The sequence below is a fragment of the Oncorhynchus tshawytscha genome, linkage group LG11 (genome assembly GCF_018296145.1).
Source record: "Oncorhynchus tshawytscha isolate Ot180627B linkage group LG11, Otsh_v2.0, whole genome shotgun sequence".
In the NCBI taxonomy this organism is placed as follows: domain Eukaryota; kingdom Metazoa; phylum Chordata; class Actinopteri; order Salmoniformes; family Salmonidae; genus Oncorhynchus; species Oncorhynchus tshawytscha.
In genome coordinates this window covers 12,321,895-12,344,860 of record NC_056439.1, presented here as the reverse complement: position 1 = coordinate 12,344,860, position 22,966 = coordinate 12,321,895, and the positions used below count along the sequence as shown (strand labels likewise).

The 22,966-nt window shown below is 41.6% G+C and overlaps 1 protein-coding gene and 1 long non-coding RNA gene across 5 annotated transcripts; one reads left to right on the top strand and one right to left on the bottom strand.

The window, feature by feature from the left end:
- Positions 1-889: 889 nt before the first annotated feature.
- LOC112261442 lies at positions 890-4,571 on the bottom strand. Of its 3 annotated transcripts, none has more exons than XR_006084530.1 (5): positions 4,481-4,571; positions 3,425-3,529; positions 2,821-2,947; positions 2,479-2,573; positions 890-1,038 (listed from the first exon to the last, which is right to left on the bottom strand). It is a non-coding gene; the product is annotated as an uncharacterized LOC112261442 (long non-coding RNA). The 3 variants fall into 3 exon arrangements; XR_002955169.2 differs by having other exon boundaries at positions 4,456-4,529; XR_006084529.1 differs by lacking the exon at positions 4,481-4,571 and adding an exon at positions 4,202-4,234.
- Positions 4,572-4,632: 61 nt separating this feature from the next.
- Positions 4,633-14,488, top strand: LOC112261439 (caspase-3). Of its 2 annotated transcripts, none has more exons than XM_024436761.2 (6): positions 4,633-4,771; positions 5,664-5,803; positions 7,864-7,992; positions 8,748-8,923; positions 12,659-12,773; positions 13,016-14,488. In XM_024436761.2, exons 2-6 carry the CDS (start codon positions 5,695-5,697, stop codon positions 13,243-13,245), a joined length of 759 nt encoding a protein of 252 aa, XP_024292529.1. In that variant the 5' UTR covers positions 4,633-4,771; positions 5,664-5,694; the 3' UTR covers positions 13,246-14,488. The 2 variants fall into 2 exon arrangements, with proteins under 2 accessions (XP_024292529.1, XP_024292528.1); XM_024436760.2 differs by lacking the exon at positions 4,633-4,771 and adding an exon at positions 4,794-5,041.
- The last annotated feature ends 8,478 nt before the right edge of the window (positions 14,489-22,966 follow it).

Genomic DNA, 22,966 nt, shown 5'->3' with positions numbered 1-22,966 from the left:
TCTCAAGCAACAGCTCTGGTGTACATTCCTGCAGTCAGCATGCCAACATATTTTACTTCAGCTCATGAAACAAGGGACAAACAATTTATATTTTTCAGTGTATATATCTCTATCTATTGTCTCGTTTCCACTTTACATCAGAGACTGTAGGAGATTACTTACCGACATGTAGGTTATCCTTAAAATCTGCAAATCAAATCAAAGTTTACTTGTTACGTGCGCCGAATACAACAGGTGTAGTAGACCTTACGGTGAAATGCTTACTTACAGGCTCTAACCAATAGTGCAAAATAGGTATTAGGTGAACAATAGGTAGGTAAAGAAATAAAACAACAGTTAAAAGACAGGCTATATACAGTAGCGAGGCTATAAAAGTAGCGAGGATACATACAGACACCGGTTAGTCAGGCTGATTGAGGTAGTATGTACATGAATGTATAGTTAAAGTGACTATGCATATATGATAAACAGAGAGTAGCAGCACTGTAAAAAGAAGGGTTGGGGGGGCACACAATGCAAATAGTCCAGGTAGCCATTTGATTACCTGATCAGGAGTATTATGGCTTGGGGGTAAAAACTGTTGAGAAGCCTTTTTGTCCTAGACTTCTACACTCTGGTAGTAGAGAGAACAGTTTAGGGCTGGGGTCTTTGACAATTTTTAGGGCCTTCCTCTGACACCGCCTGGTGTAGAGGTCCTGGATGGCAGGCAGCTTAGCCCCAGTGATGTACTGGGCCGTACGCACTACCCTCTGTAGTGCCTTCGGTCAGAGGCCGAGCAATCAGAGGCCGAGCAATTGCCGTACCAGGCAGTGATGCAACCAGCTTTCGATGTTGCAGCTGGAGAACCTTTTGAGGATCTCAGGACCCATGCCAAATCTTTTTAGTTTCCTGAGGGGGAATAGGCTTTGTCGTGCCCTCTTCACAACTGTCTTGGTGTGTTTGGACCATTCTAGTTTGTTGATGAGATGGCAACTGAATTTTTCCTCTGTACTGGATTCAAGGTTCAATCCCATACACCTCCAGCTTCTCACACACATACTGTAAATACAATAGAAATATTAATAAACATGTTGAAGTATGTACCATCAACATTAAAGAGGCAATCTGTGATTGCTACATCAGTTCTTGGAATTTTCAATTAATTATATATATAAATATATAGAGATTTTTGAAGAATATAACTTATGCATGATGAGCTTAGTCCAGCTGTATTTGTATTTATTATGGATGCCAAAGCAGCAGCTACTCTTCCTGGGGTCCAGCAAAATTAAGGCAGTTTATACAATTTTAAAACATTACAATACATTCACAGATTTCACAACACACTGTGTGCCCTCAGGCCTCTACTCCACCACTACCACATATCTACAGTACTAAATCCGTGTGTGTGTGTGTGTGTGTGTGTGTGTGTGTGTGTGTGTGTGTGTGTGTGTGCGTGTGCGTGCGTGCGTGCGTGCGTGCGTGCGTGCGTGCGTGCGTGCGTGCATGTGTCTGTGCCAATGTTTGTGTTGCTTCACAGTCCCTGCTGTTCCATAAGGTGTTTTTTTTAATGTTTTTTAAAAATCTAATTTTACTGCTTGCATCTGTTACTTGATGTGGAATAGAGTTCCATGTAGTCATGGCTCTATGTAGTACTGTGCGCCTCCCATAGTCTGTTCTGGACTTGTGGACAGTGAAGAGACCTCTGGTGGCATGTCTTGTGGGGTATGCATGGGTGTTCGAGCTGTGTGCCAGTAGTTTAGACAGACAGCTTGGTGCATTCAACATGTCAATACCTCTCTTAACTAAAAGTAGTGATGAAGTCAACCTCTCCTCCACTTTCAGCCAGGAGAGATTGACATGCATATTTTTTGAGAGTGGCTAAATTAACATTTCATTCCTCAGAATGTACAGCAAAAAAACATCCTTCTACAGATCACTTTTGGACCACATGTCCACATGTTACTGTCATAACAATTACCTAACAGATGTCATAAACAGTCTCGACAGCTGGTTTCACCTTAAGGCAAATTACTTGACATTGTCATGCCACAAACCATGAATTTGTTTAGCCAGTTTGCCTAGCCAATAGGCTGATCTAAACATTGTGTGTCATGTCAGTGTAAAGTCAATTGTCATAACAATGACATAAATAACAGCATAAACAACATATTTGACCCAGGTATATTTTGCACTTTAGAGGGAAGGAAGCATTCAATGTTTGGATGAGGGAGTCCACCATGCACTTCCCATCAAAGACAAAAAAGCCAGTCAAAATACAGCTTGCGAATAGCCCCCTCTGGGATCACCTCATAGCAATGCATCAGAGGTTGCCCGTAGGTACTGATTACAGTTGAAATTGAAAGGGTTAAAGTGCAGTAATACCATTGGTTAACAATCTTCAGTTATGACAAATAGGACTTTCTTATTTCTTAACTGCCTCTGAAGGTATAAATAAAGTTGTATTGAAGTGAATTGTGTAACCTTATACATACATACCTGTAGTAATGCCATAGCTCACTGTAACTGGTGACCAGGAAGATCCTCCCACCCATCTTGGCCTGTTCCTTCTCAAGTGCAAACACGTGTACGCCCTTTGAAGTAGAGGGCAGTCAAAACTACAGTTAGCTGAAAACAAATGTATTTTTTGTTGTTGTTATTATGACACATGGAAGTGCAATGAAACACACACGTCACACAAAAGGGAACAAAGTCCTCCGGACATACAGTAGCCTGCTCACAGATCTGTTTGTGTCGTCTTGTCAAATCCTATGGTCAATGTCAAACATGACAGCACAAACCGATATGGCACCACGTTACTGCAGAGATGCTGGTGCGTACCTCTCTGCAACTCTAGGCAAAATTGATAGTGTAGCTCCCTTCAGTAACCACGAGCACAACCGTTCCTTGATTTTAACTGGCTGCTTTATTCTGTAGTTTTAGTCAGAATTATCACCTTCCGTGAGAACTATAAAGTAAATGAAAAATACAGTTAAGCACACTCTTACAACCTTATCTTACGAGTGACTTATTAGCTTGGTATAACTCTGAAGTGCTTACATACATAACAGTTTAACCGGCGTTATAACGGGTTCAGATTAAACACATGAATAAAGGAAAAAATACCTCATTGGCTGCTTATTACAGAAGGGAGGAAATCAAACTTCACACTTATTATTCCTGGCATGAATTCACACTTCATCCTAACATACACTCTTCAACCTTTATGAACTACACCCGATGACATGAAAACTTAGCTAACGCAGCGCAGGATTGCCTTCCCTCCAAAAGTGTGTTGCTACAATAAGGATCCCCGTTACAACAGTATTAGCTACGTAGTGCCGCTTGTATTATCATTTCCCCCGCACAGCGGACACGTAAACAATTCAAACAAAAGACAACGACATAACCTGTAAGTCTAACTGTCAGTTACAGATAGCCATACATTGACGGGGGAAGAGCTTCCATATGGAGGATGGCTGCCATGGCCGGGGTTTCCCCAGTCACCCCTGTTCATCTTCTATGTGATGCAGGCTGCCACCAGTCATTTCTGCATGTAAGAAGAAAGAACATTTTTATTTGAATACTTTAATGTAGTTGTGTCAGTGTTTTTCATATCTAACTTTAACAATGATCAATACTGAAGGCATTACTATAGACCTATGGATCCATCTCTGATTTTGCATTCACAAGAATATGATTATGAAGCCCCATCATTATTAGGCCCAGCAGAGAATGGATGGGATGTGGCTGGAGAAATGTAGCTAGGGCCAACATTCAAATTCAGACACATTGGATGCAAGGACTGACAGGCCATGAGAATGACAAGATTGTTTTCGGGAAATTCATAATTTTGTTTACAAGCATTCAATTGTGTATGAATTGGTACTAATTAATTGTGTATTACAGCCTGATTTAAATCAGACTAGCCATACACACTACATATTTAGCCAGAGTTGAGTGTAATATGTACCAGTAATGTTGTTAATGCTAGTACCACTAAAATGTATATTAAGATGTAAAATCTGCTTAACGTTTGCTAAACTAAGCTAACGTTACAGAATTCGATTTACAGCAGGAACTGAATCTATCTTTTAATAATACATATAGCACATGAGGGAACACAAGCATACATAGATTACAAACAACAGACAATCGACCTAGGGGGTACAATATCACATTACAATTACACAAGGACCTTAAGGGACATGCATATACTTACAATTCGAACAGCTTTTTTGTTAGTAGAGCATTTAACCGTCTTAAAATACAGTTCAATTTCTTTTTGTAGGGTACGAAAATGTGGTTTTCTGTTTGTAAATTTACATTTGTGTATATGACATTTGGCCAAAAGAATAATGAAATTAATTACATAAAAATGATTCCGCTTATTTCTATTGTATGTAAAGAATCCAAACAGTACATCTCTCCACAATAGTGTAAAATCTTCATAAATGTGTTCAATTATAAACCTACTGATGTCTTGCCACAGTTTTCTTACATGCAGGAACTGAATCTATCTCCTTGCAGGAACCCGTGTTGAAAACGTTGTTTTACTGCGACAAGTGACGTACTTCCAGTGCGCCACAAGTGTGCCTTACTATCCAAATAGTTGAGAACGTTCTACTTTTGTCTCATAAGCCGAATTCGTGCAATATGGCTATTACATATTACAAATGCATATAGCCCACCAATATGGAGCCACAAGTTACGTGTATTATTAATATTACTTTTTAGATGGGATCATATGAGTGGTGTGGAAACCGAACGCCCCCTTGCATTGGTTTTGATGGTGACGTATAATAATATTGTTTACTCCGGAAGCTACTATTGGTTGGTTGCTGACTTGTTTGTAACAAAGAACTCCAGGAAGACATTCGCATACAGTAAATTGGCTTTATAGAAGTGTGGCAATTTGCCCGATCTGACCAAAACTACGATTTTTTTCTTTTTTATATAATAACTGACATTTGTTTGAAATCGATTCTCAGAATACCATGTCAGTAGCAAACGATTTGAGTGCTGGGGACTGCATTGACGCCAGGCGGGGCGATGGACAAGAGTGAGATTCTTTGTTATCACAATGCATGCATTTTACGAAGTAGCCTAGCCAACCGTGGTAAAGTTGGTTTGAGTGTCGATATTTACCAGACAGTCGGGCCTTCAAATGTTATTAAGAATCATTGTAATGAAATCAGGACATTCGGATACATTGTTACTTGATCATCGTGTTGCGGTCCTTGTGGTCGTGGAGTCTGATGCCAAATTTGGCTTTGAAATGCATTCTTCAGCCCTTCCTTAAAGTAATCACCAATCTGATGATTCTGCAGGTGAAAAGTAAGGGTACCACCTCATAGCTTCCACACAATCCACGTCTGATCAGTAATTACTTTGAGGAAAGTAGGAGGGAAGGATGCTCAAAAGTATTTCAACAGTTCACGTGTATCCTTACTCAAATCCCAGTCCGAGATCTGATTTACACAGAGTATCAGATTGGTGTATTGCTGTGATCTAACTAGTCCTGTGTGGCTCAGTTGTTAAGAGCTACCAATGACAAAGTCGTAGGTTCAATTCTCAGAGGGATAACATGCATAGACAAAAATGTAGGCTATGCAATCACTAGATTGAAAGGGACTTTGGGATGAAAGTGTCTGCTAAGTGGCATCTGTTTTATTATTTATTAGGTGCGAGGGCCCCTGTGGTGGCTCTGGGTCCATGCAGGTGGACGCCAAACCTCAGTCCCATTGCTTCAGGTACAGTCTCAGTTACCCCAGCATTGGCCAGTGTATCATCATCAACAACAAGAACTTTGACAGAAGAACAGGTATTATGTTTGTTCATTTGTAGACATAGGGTGATGTTTTTCCTTGTCTAGTCTATGTAACTCATATTTATGTTTTGTATTTGCATAAAGCTTGTTGTTCAGCTTCTTCCCAGTGGGTGAAACTAGTTGAAATTACATCATTATAACCTGATTCAATTCTCGGGCCGACTCCTTTCTCTGTACATATCAATGATGTTGCTCTTGCTGCGGGTGATTCTTTGATCCACCTCTACACAGACACCATTCTGTATACATCTGGCCCTTCTTTTGACATGGTGTTAAACCTCCAAACGAGCTTCAACGCCATGCAACACTCATTCCGTTGCCTCCAACTGCTCTTAAATGCTAGTAAAATTAATTGCACGCTCTTCACCCGATCGCTACCCGCCCGCCCAACTAGCATCACTACTCTGGACGGTTCTGATTTAGAATACGTGGACAACTATAAATACCTAGGTGTCTGGCTAGACTGTAAACTGTCCTTCCAGACTCACATTAAGCATCTCCAATCCAAAATTACATCTAGAATCGGCTTCCTATTTCGCAACAAAGCATCCTTCACTCATGCTGCCAAACATACCCTCGTAAAACTGACTATCCAACAGATCCTTGACTTCGGCGATTTTTGACAAAATAGCCTCCAACACTCTACTCAGCAAATTGAATGCAGTCTATCACAGTGCCATCCGTTTTGTCACCAAAGCCCCATATACTACCCACCTCTGCGACTTGTATGCTCTCGTTGGATGGTCCTCGCTACATATTCGTCGCCAAGCCCATTGGCTCCAGGTCATCTTTACCTAAGTCTTTGCTAGGTAAAGCCCCGGCTTATCTCAGCTCACTGGTCACCATAGCAACATCCACCCGTAGCACGCGCTCCAGCAGGTATATTTCACAGGTCATCCCCAAAGCCAACACCTCCTTTGGCCGCCTTTCCTTACAGTTCTCTGCTGCCAATGACTGGAACGAATTTCAAAAATCACTGAAGTTGGAGACTTATATCTCCCTTACTAACTTTAAGTGTTAGCTGTCAGAGCAGTTTACTGATCGCTGCAGCTGTACACAGCCTCTCTGTAAATAGCCCATCCAACCAACTACCAACCTCATCCCCATATTTGTTTTTGTTTTCCTGAACATATATCTCTCGTGTAAATTTCTAAATTGTAATTACTTTGCCACTTTTGGCCTATTTAATGCCTTACCTCCTTACTCCATTTGCACACACAGATTTTTCTATTGTGTTATTGACTGTATGTTTGTTTATTCCATGTGTAACTCTGTGTTGTTGTTTTTAATCGCACTGCTTTGCTTTATCTTGGCCAGGTCGCAGTTGTTAATGAGAACTTGTTCTCAACTGGCCTACCTGGTTAAATAAAGGTTAAATATTTTTTATATTTTTTTATTATGTAAACTGGTTGTAATGACTTTACCTCACCCAGCTTTGTCTGCTGGGTTACTACTGTAAGAATGTGTAAAGTCAGCGATCTAAAGTACTGAAGTAAAAATACTTTAAAGTAGTTTTTTGTACTATTCATATTTTATACAACTTTTACTTCACAACATTCCTAAAGAAAATAATGTATTTTTTATGCCATAAATTTTCCCTGACACCCAAAAGTATTTGTTACATTTTAATCCTAAGCAGAACAGGAAAATGGTCCAATCCACGCACTTATTAAGAGAACATCCCTGGTCATCCCAACTGCCTCTGATCTGGAGGACTCACTACACACACATGCTTTTTTTGTAAATGATGTCTGACTGTTGGAGTGTGCCCCTACAAATAAAATGGCTCCATTGGGTTTGCTTAATATAAGGAATTTGGTATTTTGACTTTTGATACGTAAGTATATTTAAAACAAAACTTTTTGACTTTTACTCATGTAGTATTTTACTGGGTGACTCACTTTTACTTGAGGGTATCTTTCCTTTTACTCAAGTATGACAATCAGGTACTTTTTCCACTACTGTGTAAAGGCTGTATGTACACAATGATGACACACATTGCATATCCAGAAAGCATATAGAATTAGTCTAATAACTTGACTTTGTTTTTAAAGGTATGAATGTACGCAATGGCACAGATGTGGATGCAGGCAATGTGATTAAGGTGTTTGGGAAACTGGGTTATAAGGTGAAGATTTACAATGACCAGACAGTGGACCAGATCAAGCATGTTTTAACCACAGGTAAGCATGTTCGGAAATCAGCACCACCACTGACGACCACTACAGAGATAGGTTTGTCTTCGTATAAAGAACATACACAGAAGACATTCAGTAAATTCAGTTTTAAAAGCAGCCCATTCACAATAAAAACCGGTAAAGGTACATGGTCTCCTGTACTTAAACTGAGAATCAACAATATGATGTTGCCACGATCAACAAGGTTAACCAAAGACATTGCAGATGAGCGGGATGCAAAACTATCCGCTCTCACACTATCTGCACTGTTGCACTTCATTCATTCACCTGCAACGTGATAGCTGTGTGAAAACAATGGTGGAGAAAATTAGCGTCTCGCTTCCCACTTGTTGTTCTGGAAATCGTCCCAATACTGCTCGTCTACCTTTTAAAGGGACAATCCGCAGTTGAAACCATAACAAAACCCACCCACCATGTTTTGGTAAAAAGCTGAGAGATGAGGCTGAAAAAATGTAACCATTTTCAAACTCATAGACAGGACTGACCATCCATGATATCAACATTTTAGTTTTAACCATGTTTTAAAATGCTGTACAGTTTTTGTTTACATTTACTTTGTTTACAAACATTGAAGTAATGCAAGCTTATATTTTGGGTTCTGATGGTGTACAACAGTTTAACTAAGAGTACATCAATTCTTTCTAAGTCCACAAATTGATGTAGCAACAGCAGATTTCTCCTTTAAAGTGTCTTGTCAATTCTGTGAAGGACCAATCTAAAACTTGATGTTGTGTTTCCAGCCTCCAAGGAGGACCACAGCTGCTCCGCCTCGTTCGTGTGTGTCCTGCTGAGTCACGGGGACGATAGTGTGTTCTTCGGGACGGATGCCTCCATCGAGCTCAAGAGCCTCACCAGCCTGTTCCGGGGCGACCGCTGCAACTCGTTGGTGGGCAAGCCCAAACTCTTCTTCATTCAGGTACTGTGGCCATCACGTGTATTCCTAGATCCGACTTTTAAAACTACACAGTAGCAGATTTACAAAGCCGTTGCACCTGTTTGGGGTTTTTGTTTTATAGATGGAATTAAAGTGAAACAAAAGCACTAGAACAACAATCTGAAGTTAAGGTTAAACAAAGGTATAAGATAGAGGTTAATTGAATCCCCTACTGACAAAACAGGTCAGTCTCGTCCACAGTCAAATCAAATCTTATTAGTCACATGCTCCGAATACAACCGGTGTAGACCTTACAGTGAAATGCTTACTTACGAGCCCATAACCATCAATGCAGTTTAACTATAGCGAGACTATATACAGGGAGGTACCGGTACAGAGTCAATGTGTGGGGGCACTTGTTAGTTGAGGTAATATGTAAATGTAGGTAGAGTTATTGAAGTGACTATGCATAGGTGATAACAGAGAGTAGCAGCGGTATAAAAGAGAGGGGGTAGTATGCAAATAGTCTGGATAGCCATTTGATTAGGTGTTCAGGAGTCTTATGGCTTGGGGGTAGAAGCTGTTTAGAAGCCTCTTGGACCAAGACTTGGCTCTCCAGTACCGCTTGCCGTGCGGTAGCAGAGAGAAGAGTCTATGACTAGGGTGGCTGGAGTGTTTGACAATTTTTAGAGCATTCCTCTGACACCGCCTGGTATAGAGGTCCTGGATAGCAAGAAGCTTGGCACCAGTGATGTACTGGGCTGTACGCACTACCCTCTGTAGTGCCTTGCGGTCGGAGGCCGAGCAGTTGCCATTACCAGTCAGTGATGCAACCAGTCAGTCATGCTCTTGATGGTACAGCTGTAGAACTTTTTGGAGGACTCCTTGCCAAATATTTTCAATCTCCTGAGGGGGAATAGGTTTTGTCGTGCCCTCTTCACGACTGTCTTGCTGTGCTTGGACCATGCTAGTGTCATGACGTTGCCCTCTTTGGACACCGCGAGCACCATCCCCCTACCACGGCACCATCTCTCTCTGTCTCCTCCAACCAGGCTGCTGTGGTCAGAGAGGTCGTAAATTCCTGGAGGAAATTATCTCCTCATGGCCACAGTATAGAGAGAGAGTGAGTTTCATAGAGAGAACAAAGGAATTTCTTCCACCTCACAGAACTGGAGAACTGAACAACATTTATGTTCTGGAGAAGGTATAAAAGATCGGTGAAGAATTCAGCTACGAACTGGTCCATTTGGTACAATTTTGTGAAACTCATGGGAGACAATACGGCAACATTACCATAACGCTGTTTATACAATAGCCTCAGTTATGAGGATAACATCTAATTGTTGTATAAGATGAATGAGTGAGGATGATACTCTTTGTGAAATTGTGTAATGTGATTTTGGACTGTTTAATGAAGGAAACTCCAATTCCCTTTGGAGTTTAACTAAATCAGAGGACCGCCCATGAGCACAGTTATGGTCTGGCGTCCTGGGACAGGCCCTTTTCTGCTCTTCCGAATAAAACCCCCACCCGGGTTTTCTATCACCAGACCAGCTTACCTAGAGGGCCACGGTTTGAGAGGAGACTGAGTTTACCTCAATTACGAGATGGCTAAAGGTTGCAGACCAGCTTACCACGAGAGGGCCAAGGTTTGAGTAGAGACCATAAACCTGAGTATAAGCTAAGGTTTGAGTAGATGGCTGAATCTTTTAACCATACCACATGGTTAAACTCTTAGACTATCGATACCGACAGAATAAGAACAAGTCTTTGATATGAATTACTAGTCTGCAGCTAGGAATTCGGTATCATTGAACGCGAAGACCGACAACCGCCGAAACATCTATTCTATAACGACATGAATGAATGTCACTCTGAACTATCCATCCTAACCATGACAGAGAGCGAGAGCGGACAAACTCTTCCAACAGAAACAAACTTTTCAACAGAGATCCAGACGACACATTGAGCGTAAATATATATATATATTGATTGCAATTTTTTCCCGAATGAGTGAGCGTTCATGTGCAAAAGATTAGCATTTCAATTGTTATAATTATCAACTTTGTAGTGTCTCATCTCAGTTGACCCCCACTTCCCTTTTTGTCCACCAAGCTACGATGCCGGTTTAGCCCACTAGGGCACATCCGCTATCATTTCCTTGTAACCATATCTACTGTTTGTTATGCATTTCTGTGAGTACTTAGTAAATAAATATTTTATTAAGACAATTGATGTATGGATGACTCATAGTGAAGACCGGGTTCGTGCAGATAACCAACCATTTACGACGTTTGGAATGAGACTGACGTGAGGTAAATAATAATTCATTAATTGAAGACTAATTGATCAGATATTAAAATATCTGAAAGTTATATTAGGAAAATTAGACTTTGTAATCTGAATATTTTCCTTGGTGCCCCGACTTCCTAGTTAATTACAGTTACATGATTAATCAGTTTAATCGCGTAATAATTACAGAGAGTTATTTGATAAATAAGTCCACACTTTTAATGATGCCAAAGACACGACACTAGTTTGTTGGTGATATGGACACCATGGAACTTGAGTCTCTCAACCTGCTCCACTGCAGCCCAATTGATGAGAATGGGGGCTTGCTCAGTCCTCCTTTTTCCTGTAGTCCACAATCATCTCCTTTGTCCTGATCACATTGAGGGAGATGTTGTCCTGGCACCACAGGGCCAGGTCTCTGACCTCCTCCCTATAGGCTGTTTCGTCGTTGTCGGTGATCAATTATATCACTGTTGGGTTTTCAACTTAATGATGGCGTTGGAGTTGTGCCTGTCCATGCAGTCATGAGTTAACAGGGAGTACAGGAGGGGACTGAGCCGCACCCCTGAGGGGCCCCTGTGTTGAGAATCAGCGTGGCTGATGTGTTGTTACCTACCCTTACCACCTGAGGGAGGCCCGTCAGGAAGTCCAGGTTCCAGTTGCAGAGGGAGGTGTTTAGTCTCGGAGTCCTTAGCTTATTGATGAGCTTTGAGGGCACTATGGTGTTGAACGCTGAGCTGAACCCTGAACACATAGGTGTTCCTTTTGTCTAGGTTGGAAAGGGCAGTGTGGAGTGCAATAGAGATTCATCATCTGTGGATCTTTTGGGGCGGTATGCAAATTGGAGTGGGTCTAGGGTTTCTGGGATAATGGTGTTGATGTGAGCCATGACCAGCCTTTCTAGAGCACTTCATGGCTACAGACGTGAGTGCTACGGGTTGGTAGTCATTTAGGCAGGTTACCTCAGTGTTCTTGGGCACGGGCACTATGGTGGTCTGCTTAAAACATGTTGGTATTACAGACTGACAGGGAGAGGTTGAAAATGTCAGTGAAGACACTTGCCAGTTGGTCAGCGCATGCTCGCAGTACATGTCCTGGTAAGCTGTCTGCCCTTGCGGCCTTGTGAATGTTGACCTGTTTAAAGGTTTTACTCACATTGGCTGCGTAGAGCGTTGCGTAGAGCGTGATCATACAGTCTTCCCGAACAGCTGGTGCTCTCATGCATGTTTCAGAGTTATTTGCCTCAAAACGAGCATGGAAGTAGTTTAGCTCGTCTGGTAGGCTTGTGTTGCTGGGCAGCTCTCGGCTGTGCTTCCCTTTGTAGTCTGTAATGGTTTGCAAGCCCTGCCATGTCCGACAAGCGTTAGAGCCGGATAGTACGATTCGGAAGTCAAGAGGTGAGGGATGGTTCAAAAGTTAGCCTGTGCGTTTGTGTGTGTGTGTGACTGTGACTGTCTGCTGTTTCCCTGTGTGTGTGACATGCAGGCTTGCAGAGGTACTGATCTGGACGTGGGCATCGAGGCAGACAGCAGTTCAGACGGGAGCTCGACCAGGATCCCTGTGGAAGCAGACTTCCTCTATGCCTACTCCACAGCTCCAGGTCCAAGACATGTTCCAAAGCCACACACACATACATAGAAGCACTCCAGTCAAGTTGCCTTGTTTCCATGAGGTATGCACAGATCTATAAGTAGTTGGATCTGTGAAAGCAAGGCTACCACCCTCTTACTTCTACCAATCCATCCAATTAAGATCTGTTATTATCTCAAGCAAAGGATGCATTTTCTGAATTATTCAAACCAGGCCCTTGACTCTTATGCACTCTCACACGTCTTCCCACAGGCTACTACTCGTGGAGGAACACTCAGACTGGCTCCTGGTTCATCCAATCGCTGTGTGAGATGATTGGCAAGTACAGCAAAGAGCTGGAGGTCCAACACATCCTGACCCGGGTCAACCACAAAGTGGCGACAGAGTTTGAGTCTGCGTCAAACTCTCCTGATTTCGATGCCAAGAAGCAGATCCCCTGCATCGTATCAATGCTGACCAAAGAGATGTACTTTACACCATGATAGGAGAAAGGTGTGAAGAAGCTCTTCATTTGCCTGGTCCCAGATCGATTTTAGCGGTCTCGCCAACAGCTATTATCACTGTTATAGGAGTTGGCAAGAGAGGAAAAACAGACCTGGGATCAGGCTAGCTTCTATCTGAGTGAGGGCAATAGATGTGTGTTTTGGTTGTGGATTGTAAATTAGCTGAATTTTTAACACCACTGCTCAATCACTCTGGATCAAGTTGGACTTGGTTTAAACTTGTAGGCTTAAGTATCACATTTTATGTTGGAGGTTGAAACCATGCACAGAGAAGTTGACTTTTCTTCAGGGTTGGGGTCAGTTCACGCTTCAATTCCGTCAACTGAGGAAGTGAAAAATTGAATTAACTTCCTAAATGTACTGATTGATTTGAAAGTTGAATTGACCCCAACCCTGTTTCTTACTGAAGGATCCCTTTTGTGTTAAGTTTAACAGATGATGTATATAAAGTTTTGGGAGTAGATTGCAGGTGTAGTGTGTTGTAATCAAATCATGGATGTGCAACTCGTCTACAAGCACCAGCAATTCTCCCTCCTTAGGTTTCTCATACAGTTTTATTTAAACATTTTATTTTATTATTTTTACAATGTCTAGAACTACACATACATTTTGTTGGATGCTTGAATGAGTAGTCAAAGTGCATTCCTCAAGGGATTATGTTACATTTATCTTTTGTGTTTTGTGTTTTTTTTAAATTGCAGGATATTGTTTAGGTCCATTATAGTTGTACTGTGAAAGAAACTATCCTGTAAAAAAATGTATTCTCCAGAAATAAGACTTGCTTCCCTTTCACCTTCCTTCTTGAAATCAGTGTCTCTTTCAGTCGGCTCCAAACGGTCAATTGCAAGCTCTTCCTGACATGAACATGACCAAATGCTTATTCCATTTGTAGGTTAAAAACATTTGCTCCTGTCCTGGCATAAACAAGTGTGTGGTATGCCGGTAGGATGTGTATGATGATAGTAGAGAGGATGTGTCCTCTCTAACTTGGAAGATACATTTTGCCTACATATTAAAGGCCCAGTTGTAGAAGCACTACTAGACAGTAGGCTTAAAGGTGCACTCCGGTAGTGATGCGTGGAATCAGCTGTTTGTTTAACCACACCTGCCCTCAATTGCTAATAACCCACCTGCAACTGTCTGACTATGTGATGAAATGAAAATGCAGTGCAAAATTTACACATGACATCAGTTTGACGGAAATTAAAAGCTGTGAAAATGACCTAACATGTTTCTGATAAAATTTCAAGTCTGCTAAATCATATTTCTCCACTCCTGTTCCTGAGTCAAAATGTACGTTGGTGTATAATTTTACTGCAAGAACTGCTTAATTCTGCAGGAGTTAATTACATGATTAAATATTTTAAATAATCATAATGGTGCCAGAGGAGATGGCTGCCATTTTACGGGCTTTTAACCAATTGTGCTGTTTTGTGTGGGGTTTTTTCACGTTATTTGTAACTTATTTTGTACATAATGTTTTTGCCACCGTCTGTTATGACCAAAACGAGCTTCAGGATATCAGAACAGCGATTACTCACCTCAAACTGGACAAATATTTTTTCTTTAACGAGTCAGACGCAAAGCATTTACTCCAGATACCCGACCAGGCGCAGGTCCAAATTTTGAGTATTTGTCAGCAAGTGGGTAACCCTTCTCTACCATCTGTACTATTGGCCAACGTGCAATCATTGAATAATACACTAGATGAGCTCCGTTCAAGACAACTACCCCAAGTAATGTATACATTTGGGCCAGATAGCTCTCAGCGGAATCGGCCCGAGAGCTAAGTAATATATACATTTGGGCCAGATAACTCGCACTGGAATCGCCCGAGCTCATTCCCCGCATCCTAGCCATAAGTAATACTGCCGAAGGCGGCCCAGACTCGGGCAACATGACGTCAGCCGAGTGCCCCGACTCTCAGCCAGAATCAGCCCAGATCCACTGTGCTAGCTGGGTAGGACCCTCAAGAGTTAACCAATCCTGTGAAGGGGTTAGGCAACTCAGGTGTCTATACGCGTCAAGAGCAAAATTAGATAAGACGGAAGTTTATGAAGTAGGGCCTTGTAAACAAAAATGGAGTAATGAAGAGATCTATGGGTCTTTAGTGAAGTCCAGCCAACCTTTTGATAAACTTACAGGATGCAGTGAGTATCAAAACTGTCACCTGTAAGAAAACACGCAATATAACCCAACAGTAGGAATATTTGTGCAAAGTTTGGGGTCCAAACTAGGATGCGATTCAATCCGATTGTACTTGTAGACAATGCATTTTTAAAGGCAATGTTCCGACATTTGCGAGGATTGCATACACATTTAAAGGTCAAGCTCGCTATAACGCAGATCAGATTGAATCCTGGCCCTAACCAAAATACCTTTCTGATTTTGATGATAACAAGAGGGAACTGGTGCTGCTACTTGTGCCACAAGAGGTTGCTGTTGCTGCAATTTCTGTGGGCTGGAGTGAAGATGATGTTTTAACGGCCACATTACATTTCAATACCTAACCCCTTTGGTCACCACAGATCTGATAGGGCTGGGTACGTGAAAGCAATATGGAATCCCCACTCTAGGTCTAGGAACACCATCACTATATTGCTTACCCTTATCTAGTCCTTTCCGGTCTTTAATACTATACAGGTAGGGGCAAGGGACTGAAATGGGACTGGACCCTCTTATTAGTTTAGTCATATGGTATGGTGATATCACTAACCTCTTACTGCAGTAATGGTTCATTCAAGACAACTAGGAACTCAGAAAAAACAAGGTTGAATAATGACGTCAGTCATTTTCAGGTCGGAGCTCTGGAAAGATGCCTGAGTTCCCGACTTGAAAGTCTAAGTTGGATGACCGTTCAAAACAAATTTTACCAGTCGGAGCTCGTTTTTTTTCCAGAGTTTCCAGTTGTTTTGAACGCACTGAAGTTGGTTGTCTGAGATTTTCCAGTTCTGAGTTGCCAGTTGTTTTGAATGTGACATAAAAGCATGCTGCTTCAGTCACCAGATAGAAGTACTAGAAGGAGATTGGATTTGAGACTGAGGCCGATATTGTTCATGTTCCCCGGCTCAGTCGCTGCATGCATCAACCAATGTCTGCATGCCACGTCATTAACTGTGCAGTTGGGCACCAGATAATTGCTGTGTTCAAAACAACTGGGAACTCTGAAATCTCAGACTTCCAACTTTAGTGCGTTCAAAACAACTGGGAACTCAAAAAAACAGCTCCGGCTGGGAAATTTGAATAGTCATGCAACTCGGATTTCCAACTCGGGAACTCAGGCCTCTTTCTAGAGCTCCGACTTTCCAACCTGAAGATCACTGACGTCATGATTTTACCTTTTTTCTGAGTTCCCAGTTGGTTTGAAAAGCGGAGTGCTATTACATATGGGTCACGTTACCCTTTGGGATCTTGTATGCATCAACCAATGGTTGCTTGCCACGTCATCGAATGTGTCATCGATTGTGTCATCGACTGTGATATCAACTGTGTCATCAACTGTGTCATCAACTGTGTCATCAACTGTGTCATCAACTGACGAATTGCTATAACATAATGTGGTTAGCTGATACTTAAAATACCTATCCAGGTGTTGTAAGATATGGAATGAATCAGCAATGCCTGAACAGAGGAACATGAGGTTTAACTGTGAGGGGAGTCTGCTATTTTATTACAGTACCCAAAAATCATTCTGCAGTTTTATTTGGGTAATAAAGATACAGTTTATGTATTTGGGAAAAAATGTACTGCATGTGCGCTTGATTGAAGTGAACCCATGTATTAATATACAGTGTTTTCGAAAAGTATACTTTTTCCACATTTTGTTATGTTACAGCCTTATTCTAAAATGTATTAAATTACTTTTTTTCCCTCATTAATCTACACGGAATACCTTATAAATGACAAACCGAAAACAGGTTTTTAGACATTTTTGCGAATGTATAGAAAATAAAAAAACAGAAATACTTTATTTACATAAGTATTCAGACCCTTTGCAATGAGACTCGAAATTGAGCTCAGGTGCATCCTGTTTCCATTGATCATCCTTAAGATGTTTCTGCAACGTGATTGGAGTCCACCTGTGGTAAATTCAATTGATTGTACATGATTTGGAAGGCACACATCTATCTATATAAGGTCACACAGTTGACACTGCATGTCAGAGCAAAAACCAAGCAATGCGGTCAAAGGAATTGTCCTTAGAGGTGCGAGACAGGATTGTGTCGAAGCACAGATCTGGGGAATTGTACCAAAAATATTTGCTGCATTCTTAAATGGAAGAAGTTTGGAACCAGCAAGACTCTTCCTAGAGCTGGCCGCCCGGTCAAATCGGGGGAGAAGGGCCTTGGTCACAGAGGTGATCAAGAACCTGATGGTCACTGACAGTGCTCCAGAGTTCCTCTGTGGACATGGAAGAACCTTCCAGAAGGACAACCTTCTGCAGTACTCCACCAATCAAGCTTTTATGGTAGAGCGGCAAGACGGAAGTCACTCTTCAGTAAAAGACATATGACAGCCAGCTTGGAGTTTGCCAAAAGGCACCTAAAGACTCTCATACCATGAGAAACAAGATTCTCTCGTCTGATGAAACCAAGATTGAACTCTTTGGCCTGAATGTCAAGCGTCATGTCTGGAGGAAACCTTGCATCATCCCTACGGTGAAGCATGGTGGTGGCAGCATCATGCTGTGGGGATGTTTTTCAGAGGCAGGGACTGGGAGACTAGTCAGGATCAAGGGAAAGATGAATGGAGCAAAGTACAGAGAGATCGTTGATGAAAACTTGCTCTAGAATGCCCAGGACCTCAGACTGGGGCGAAGGTTCACCTTCCAACAGGAGGTGAACAAGACAACGCAGGAGTGGCTTTGGGATCATGAGTGTCCTTGAGTGGCCCAGAGCCCGGACTTGAACCCGATCTAACATCTCTGGAGAGACCTGAAAATAGCTGTGCAGCGACGATCCTCATCCAACTTGACAGAGTTTGAGAGGATCTGTAGAGAAGAATGGGAGAAACTCCCCAAATACAGGTATGATTGTAGCGTCATACCCAAGAAGACACGAGGCTGTAATCGCTGCCAAAGGTGCTTCAACAAAGTACTGAGTAAAAGGTCTGAATACTTATGTACATTTCATATTAAAAATATATATATTTTAGAAATGTGCAAACATTTAAAAAAAACTGTTTTTGCTTTGTCATTATGGGGTATTGTGGGTGGATTGATCAGGGATAAAACTATTTAATCCATTTTATAATAAGGTTGTAACGTAGAAAAATGTGGAAAAGTCAAGGGGTCTGAATACAGGCTAATTGCCTGTGAAACTGAGACAGTCAGAATATGTTCTGTGAGTCGTTAAAGGATAGTGCACCCAAATTACATAAATACGTATTGGTTTCCTTACCCTGTCAGCAGTCTATGGACAAGGTATGACAGCAAGGTATGACAGCAATCCATGCTTTGGTTTTGTTTACCTGGCCACTGTTTCCAAATGTTAACTTTTTAAATTAGGCCTAGATTCAATCAGATCAAGCGGAAGCGTTATCTGGCGACAGCCGACACCCGCATGCATAGCTGATGTTTTGGCAGTGTCGGAGGTGGAACTGCGTTGGACCTGTCAAATCGTTGAGCAGCTGCTCTTGTGATCATTGTCACAAAGCCACACCTGCCCCACTCACGTTAGAAGGTCAGAAAGAGAAAGTGTAGGCTATATAGAAATAATGAAGCTCAATTGAAAATACGTTATCAAAATAATAAGGATTTCTATCAGGCTAATCGAGGTGTATATTACAAGTAACATCAATAGGCCTTCTAGGAAAGTGCGTTGTTGGACCACTTCATATCTGCACTTTTCTAGGACTTACCTCTATTTTTTGTAACATATTGTATGAATGGGAATTCTAACATACACTACATACACAAAAGTATGTTGGCACCCCTTCAAACTATTTCAGCCACACTTGTAGCTGACAGGTGTATAAAAATCGAGCACACAGCCATGCAATCTCCATAGTTAGGCAGACATTGGCAGTAGAATGGCCATACTGAAGAACTGTGACATTCAACGTGGCACCACTGCAAATTTCTGCCCTGCTAGAGCTGTGCCGGTCAACTGTAAGTGCTGTCATTGTGAAATAGAAACATTTAGGAGCAACAACGGCTCAGCCGCGAAGTGGTAGGCCACACAAGTTCACAGAACGGGACTGCCGAGTGCTGAAGCGTTTGTGAGTTGCAACACTCACTACTGCGCTCCAAACTGCCTCTGGAAGCAACATCAGCACAATAACTGTTCGTCAGGAGCTCCATGAAATGGGTTTCCATGGCTGAGCAGCCGCACACATGCCGAAGATCATGAAAGCGTCGGCTGGAGTGCTGTAAAGGTCGCCGCTATTGGATTCTGGAGTAGTGGAAATGCAGTCTCTGTAGTGATTAATCACACCTCACCATCTGGCAGTTCGATGGACAAATCTGGGTTTGGTGGATGCCAGGAGAAGCTACCTGCCCGAATGCATAGTGCCAACTGTAAAGTTTGGTGGAGGAGGAATAATGGTCTGGGTCTGTTTTTCATGGTTCAGGCTAGGCCCCTTAGTTCCAGAGAAGGAAAATCTTTAATGCTACAGCATACGACATTCCAGATTATTCTGTGCTTCCAACTTTGTGGCAAGAGTTTGTTTCACCATGACAATGTCCTGTTGCAGATGACATTGCCCTCGTGCCCATAGCGAGGTCCATACAGAAATGGTGATTGGTGTGGAAGAACTTGACTGGCCTGCACAGAGCCCTGATCTCAACCCCATCGAACACCTTTGGGATGAATTGGAACGTCGACTGACAGGCCTAATTGTCCAACATCGGTTCTCAACCTCACTAATGCTCTTGTGACTGACTGAATGGAAGCAAGTCCCCGCAGCAATGTTCCATCTAGTGGAAAGCCTTCCCAGAAGAGTGGAGGCTATTATAGCAGTAAAGGGGAACCAACTCCATATTAATAGTCATAATTTTAGAATGCGATATTTGACGAGCAGGTGTCCACATACTTTTGGTCATAGTACTGTATGGGATGCAAAAACAAAAATCCTTCAATTCGTATGATATGTTATGAGCGCTACTTTCAAAACTACAGGCTGAAATTACACAAAACGTTTATAACACATCTTTAAGATCCTGTTCAATCACTTTAACTAGCTGCTGCTAACCAAAAAACAATGGAAGTCAATGACAGGGGCAAGATCTTCAAGTTCAAAATTAATGAATCAATTTCTTACCCAACCCCTGGTCATAACGACACAAACACATCCCCATAAAGCTATGTCAACCATCAGGAGTGCCACTTCATGAGTTGGTTTCATAAATTCCATACAATTGAAGTCGGAAGTTTACATACACCTTAGCCAAATACATTTAAACTCAGTTTTAACAATTCCTGACATTTAACCCTTCTAAAAATTCCCTGTCTTAGGTCTGTTAGGATCACCACTTTATTTTAATAATGTGAAATATCAGAATAATAGTAGAGAGAATTATTTATTTCAGCTTTCATTTCTTTCATCACATTTCCGGTGAGTCAGGAGTTTACATACACTCAATTAGTATTTGGTTGCATTGCCTTTAAATTGTTTAACTTGGGTCAAATATTTCAGGTAGCCTTCCACAAGCTTGAATTTTGGCATATTTCGTCTGACAGAGCTGGTGTAACTGAGTCAGGTTTGTAGCCCTCCTTACTCGCACACGCATTTTCAGTTCTGCCCACAAATTTTCTATAGGATTGAGGTCAGCGCTTTGTGATGGCCACTCCAATACCTTGACTTTGTTGTCCTTAAGCCATTTTGCCACAACTTTGGAAGTATGCTTGGGGTCATTGTCCATTCGGAAGACCCATATGCGACCAAGCTTTAACTTCCTGACTGATGTCTTGAGATGTTGCTTCAATATATCCACATAATTGTCCTTCCTCATCATGCCATCTATTTTGTGAAGTGCACCAGTCCCTCCTGCAGCATAGCACCCCCACAACATGATGCTGCCACCCCTGTGCTTCGCGGTTGGGATGGTGTTCTCCGGCTTGTAAGGCTACCCCATTTTCCACCAAACATAGCGATGGTGATTATGGCCAAACAGTTCTATTTTTGTTTCATCAGACCAGAGGATATTTCTCCAAAAGTACGATCTTTGTCCCCATGTGCAGTTGCAAACCGTAGTCTGGCTTTTTTATGGCAGTTTTGGAGCCTTGGCTTCTTCCTTGCTGAGTGGCCTTTCAGGATTAATTCGATATAGGACTCGTTTTACTGTGGATATATATATATATATATATATATATATATATATATATATATATATATATATATATATATATACTTTTGTACCTATTTCCTCCAGCATCTTCACAAGGTTCTTTGCTGTTGTTCTTGGATTGATTTGCACTTTTCGCACCAAAGTACGTTCATCTCTAGGAGACGGAACGTGTCCTTCCTGAGCGGTATGACGGCTGCGTGGTCCCATGGTGTTTATACGTGCGTACTATTGTTTGTGCAAGTGAACATGGTACCTTCAGGCGTTTGGAAATTGCTCCTAAGGATGAACCCGACTTGTGGAGGTCTACAATTTCTTTGCTGAGGTCTTGGCTGATTTATTTTGATTTCCCCATGATGTCAAGCAAAGAGGCACTGAGTTTGAAGGTAGGCCTTGAAATATATCCACAGGTATACCTCCAATTGACTCAAATTATGTCAATTAGCCTAACAGAAGCTTTGAAAGCCATGACATAATTTTGTGGAATTTTCCAAGCTGTTTAGCGGCACAGTCAACTTAGTGTATGTAAACTTCTGACCCACTGGAATTGTGATGCAGTGAATTGTAAGTGAAATAATCTGTCTGTAAACAATTGTTGGAAAAATGACTTGTGTCATGCACAAAGTAGATGTCCTAACAAACTTGGCAAAACTATAGTTTGTTAACCAGAAATTTGTGGAGTGGTCGAAAAACGAGTTTTAATGACACCAACATAAGTGTATGAAAACTTCCGACTTCAACCGTAAATTGGAGATGTCAGCTTCATCCACCAACCAGCCTGGTCTCAGAGCATTTCATATTATTATGTACGTAAATTTGCAAACACTCCTTTTAGAATATGTTACGTTTTTCATGGTATGGTTTAATGTGTAGACGTCCATCCTCTATTCCGTAAGGTATGTTACGAATAACAATTTGTATGATATGTTACGAATTGCAATTCGTACAATATGTTACAAATTCCAATTTGTTCTGGCTAATGTTAGCTAGGTGGCTATCGCTAACGTTAGATAGGTGGTAAACGTTAGTTAGGCTAGTGGTTAAGTTTAGGGTTATTTTACCTTTATTTTTTAAATTTAACTAGGCAAGTCAGTTAAGAACAAATTCTTATTTTCAATGACGGCCTAGGAACAGTGGGTTAACTGCCTGTTCAGGGGCAGAACGACAGATTTGTACCTTGTCAGCTCGGGGATATGAACTTGCAATCAAAGTAGTTCAAAAGTAGCAACAAGTAGTAACTACTTGCAAAGTTGCTAATTAGCTCAAATTGTCCATGACGAGATTCGATCACTCAACCTTCGGGTTGTTAGACATTTGCGTAATACATCCATTCAACCACCCTCCTTTCATTTTTGACTTAAGTAACTTTCTGTCTTCTGTAACCCTACCAAACATAACAGATTTTTTATTGATAAT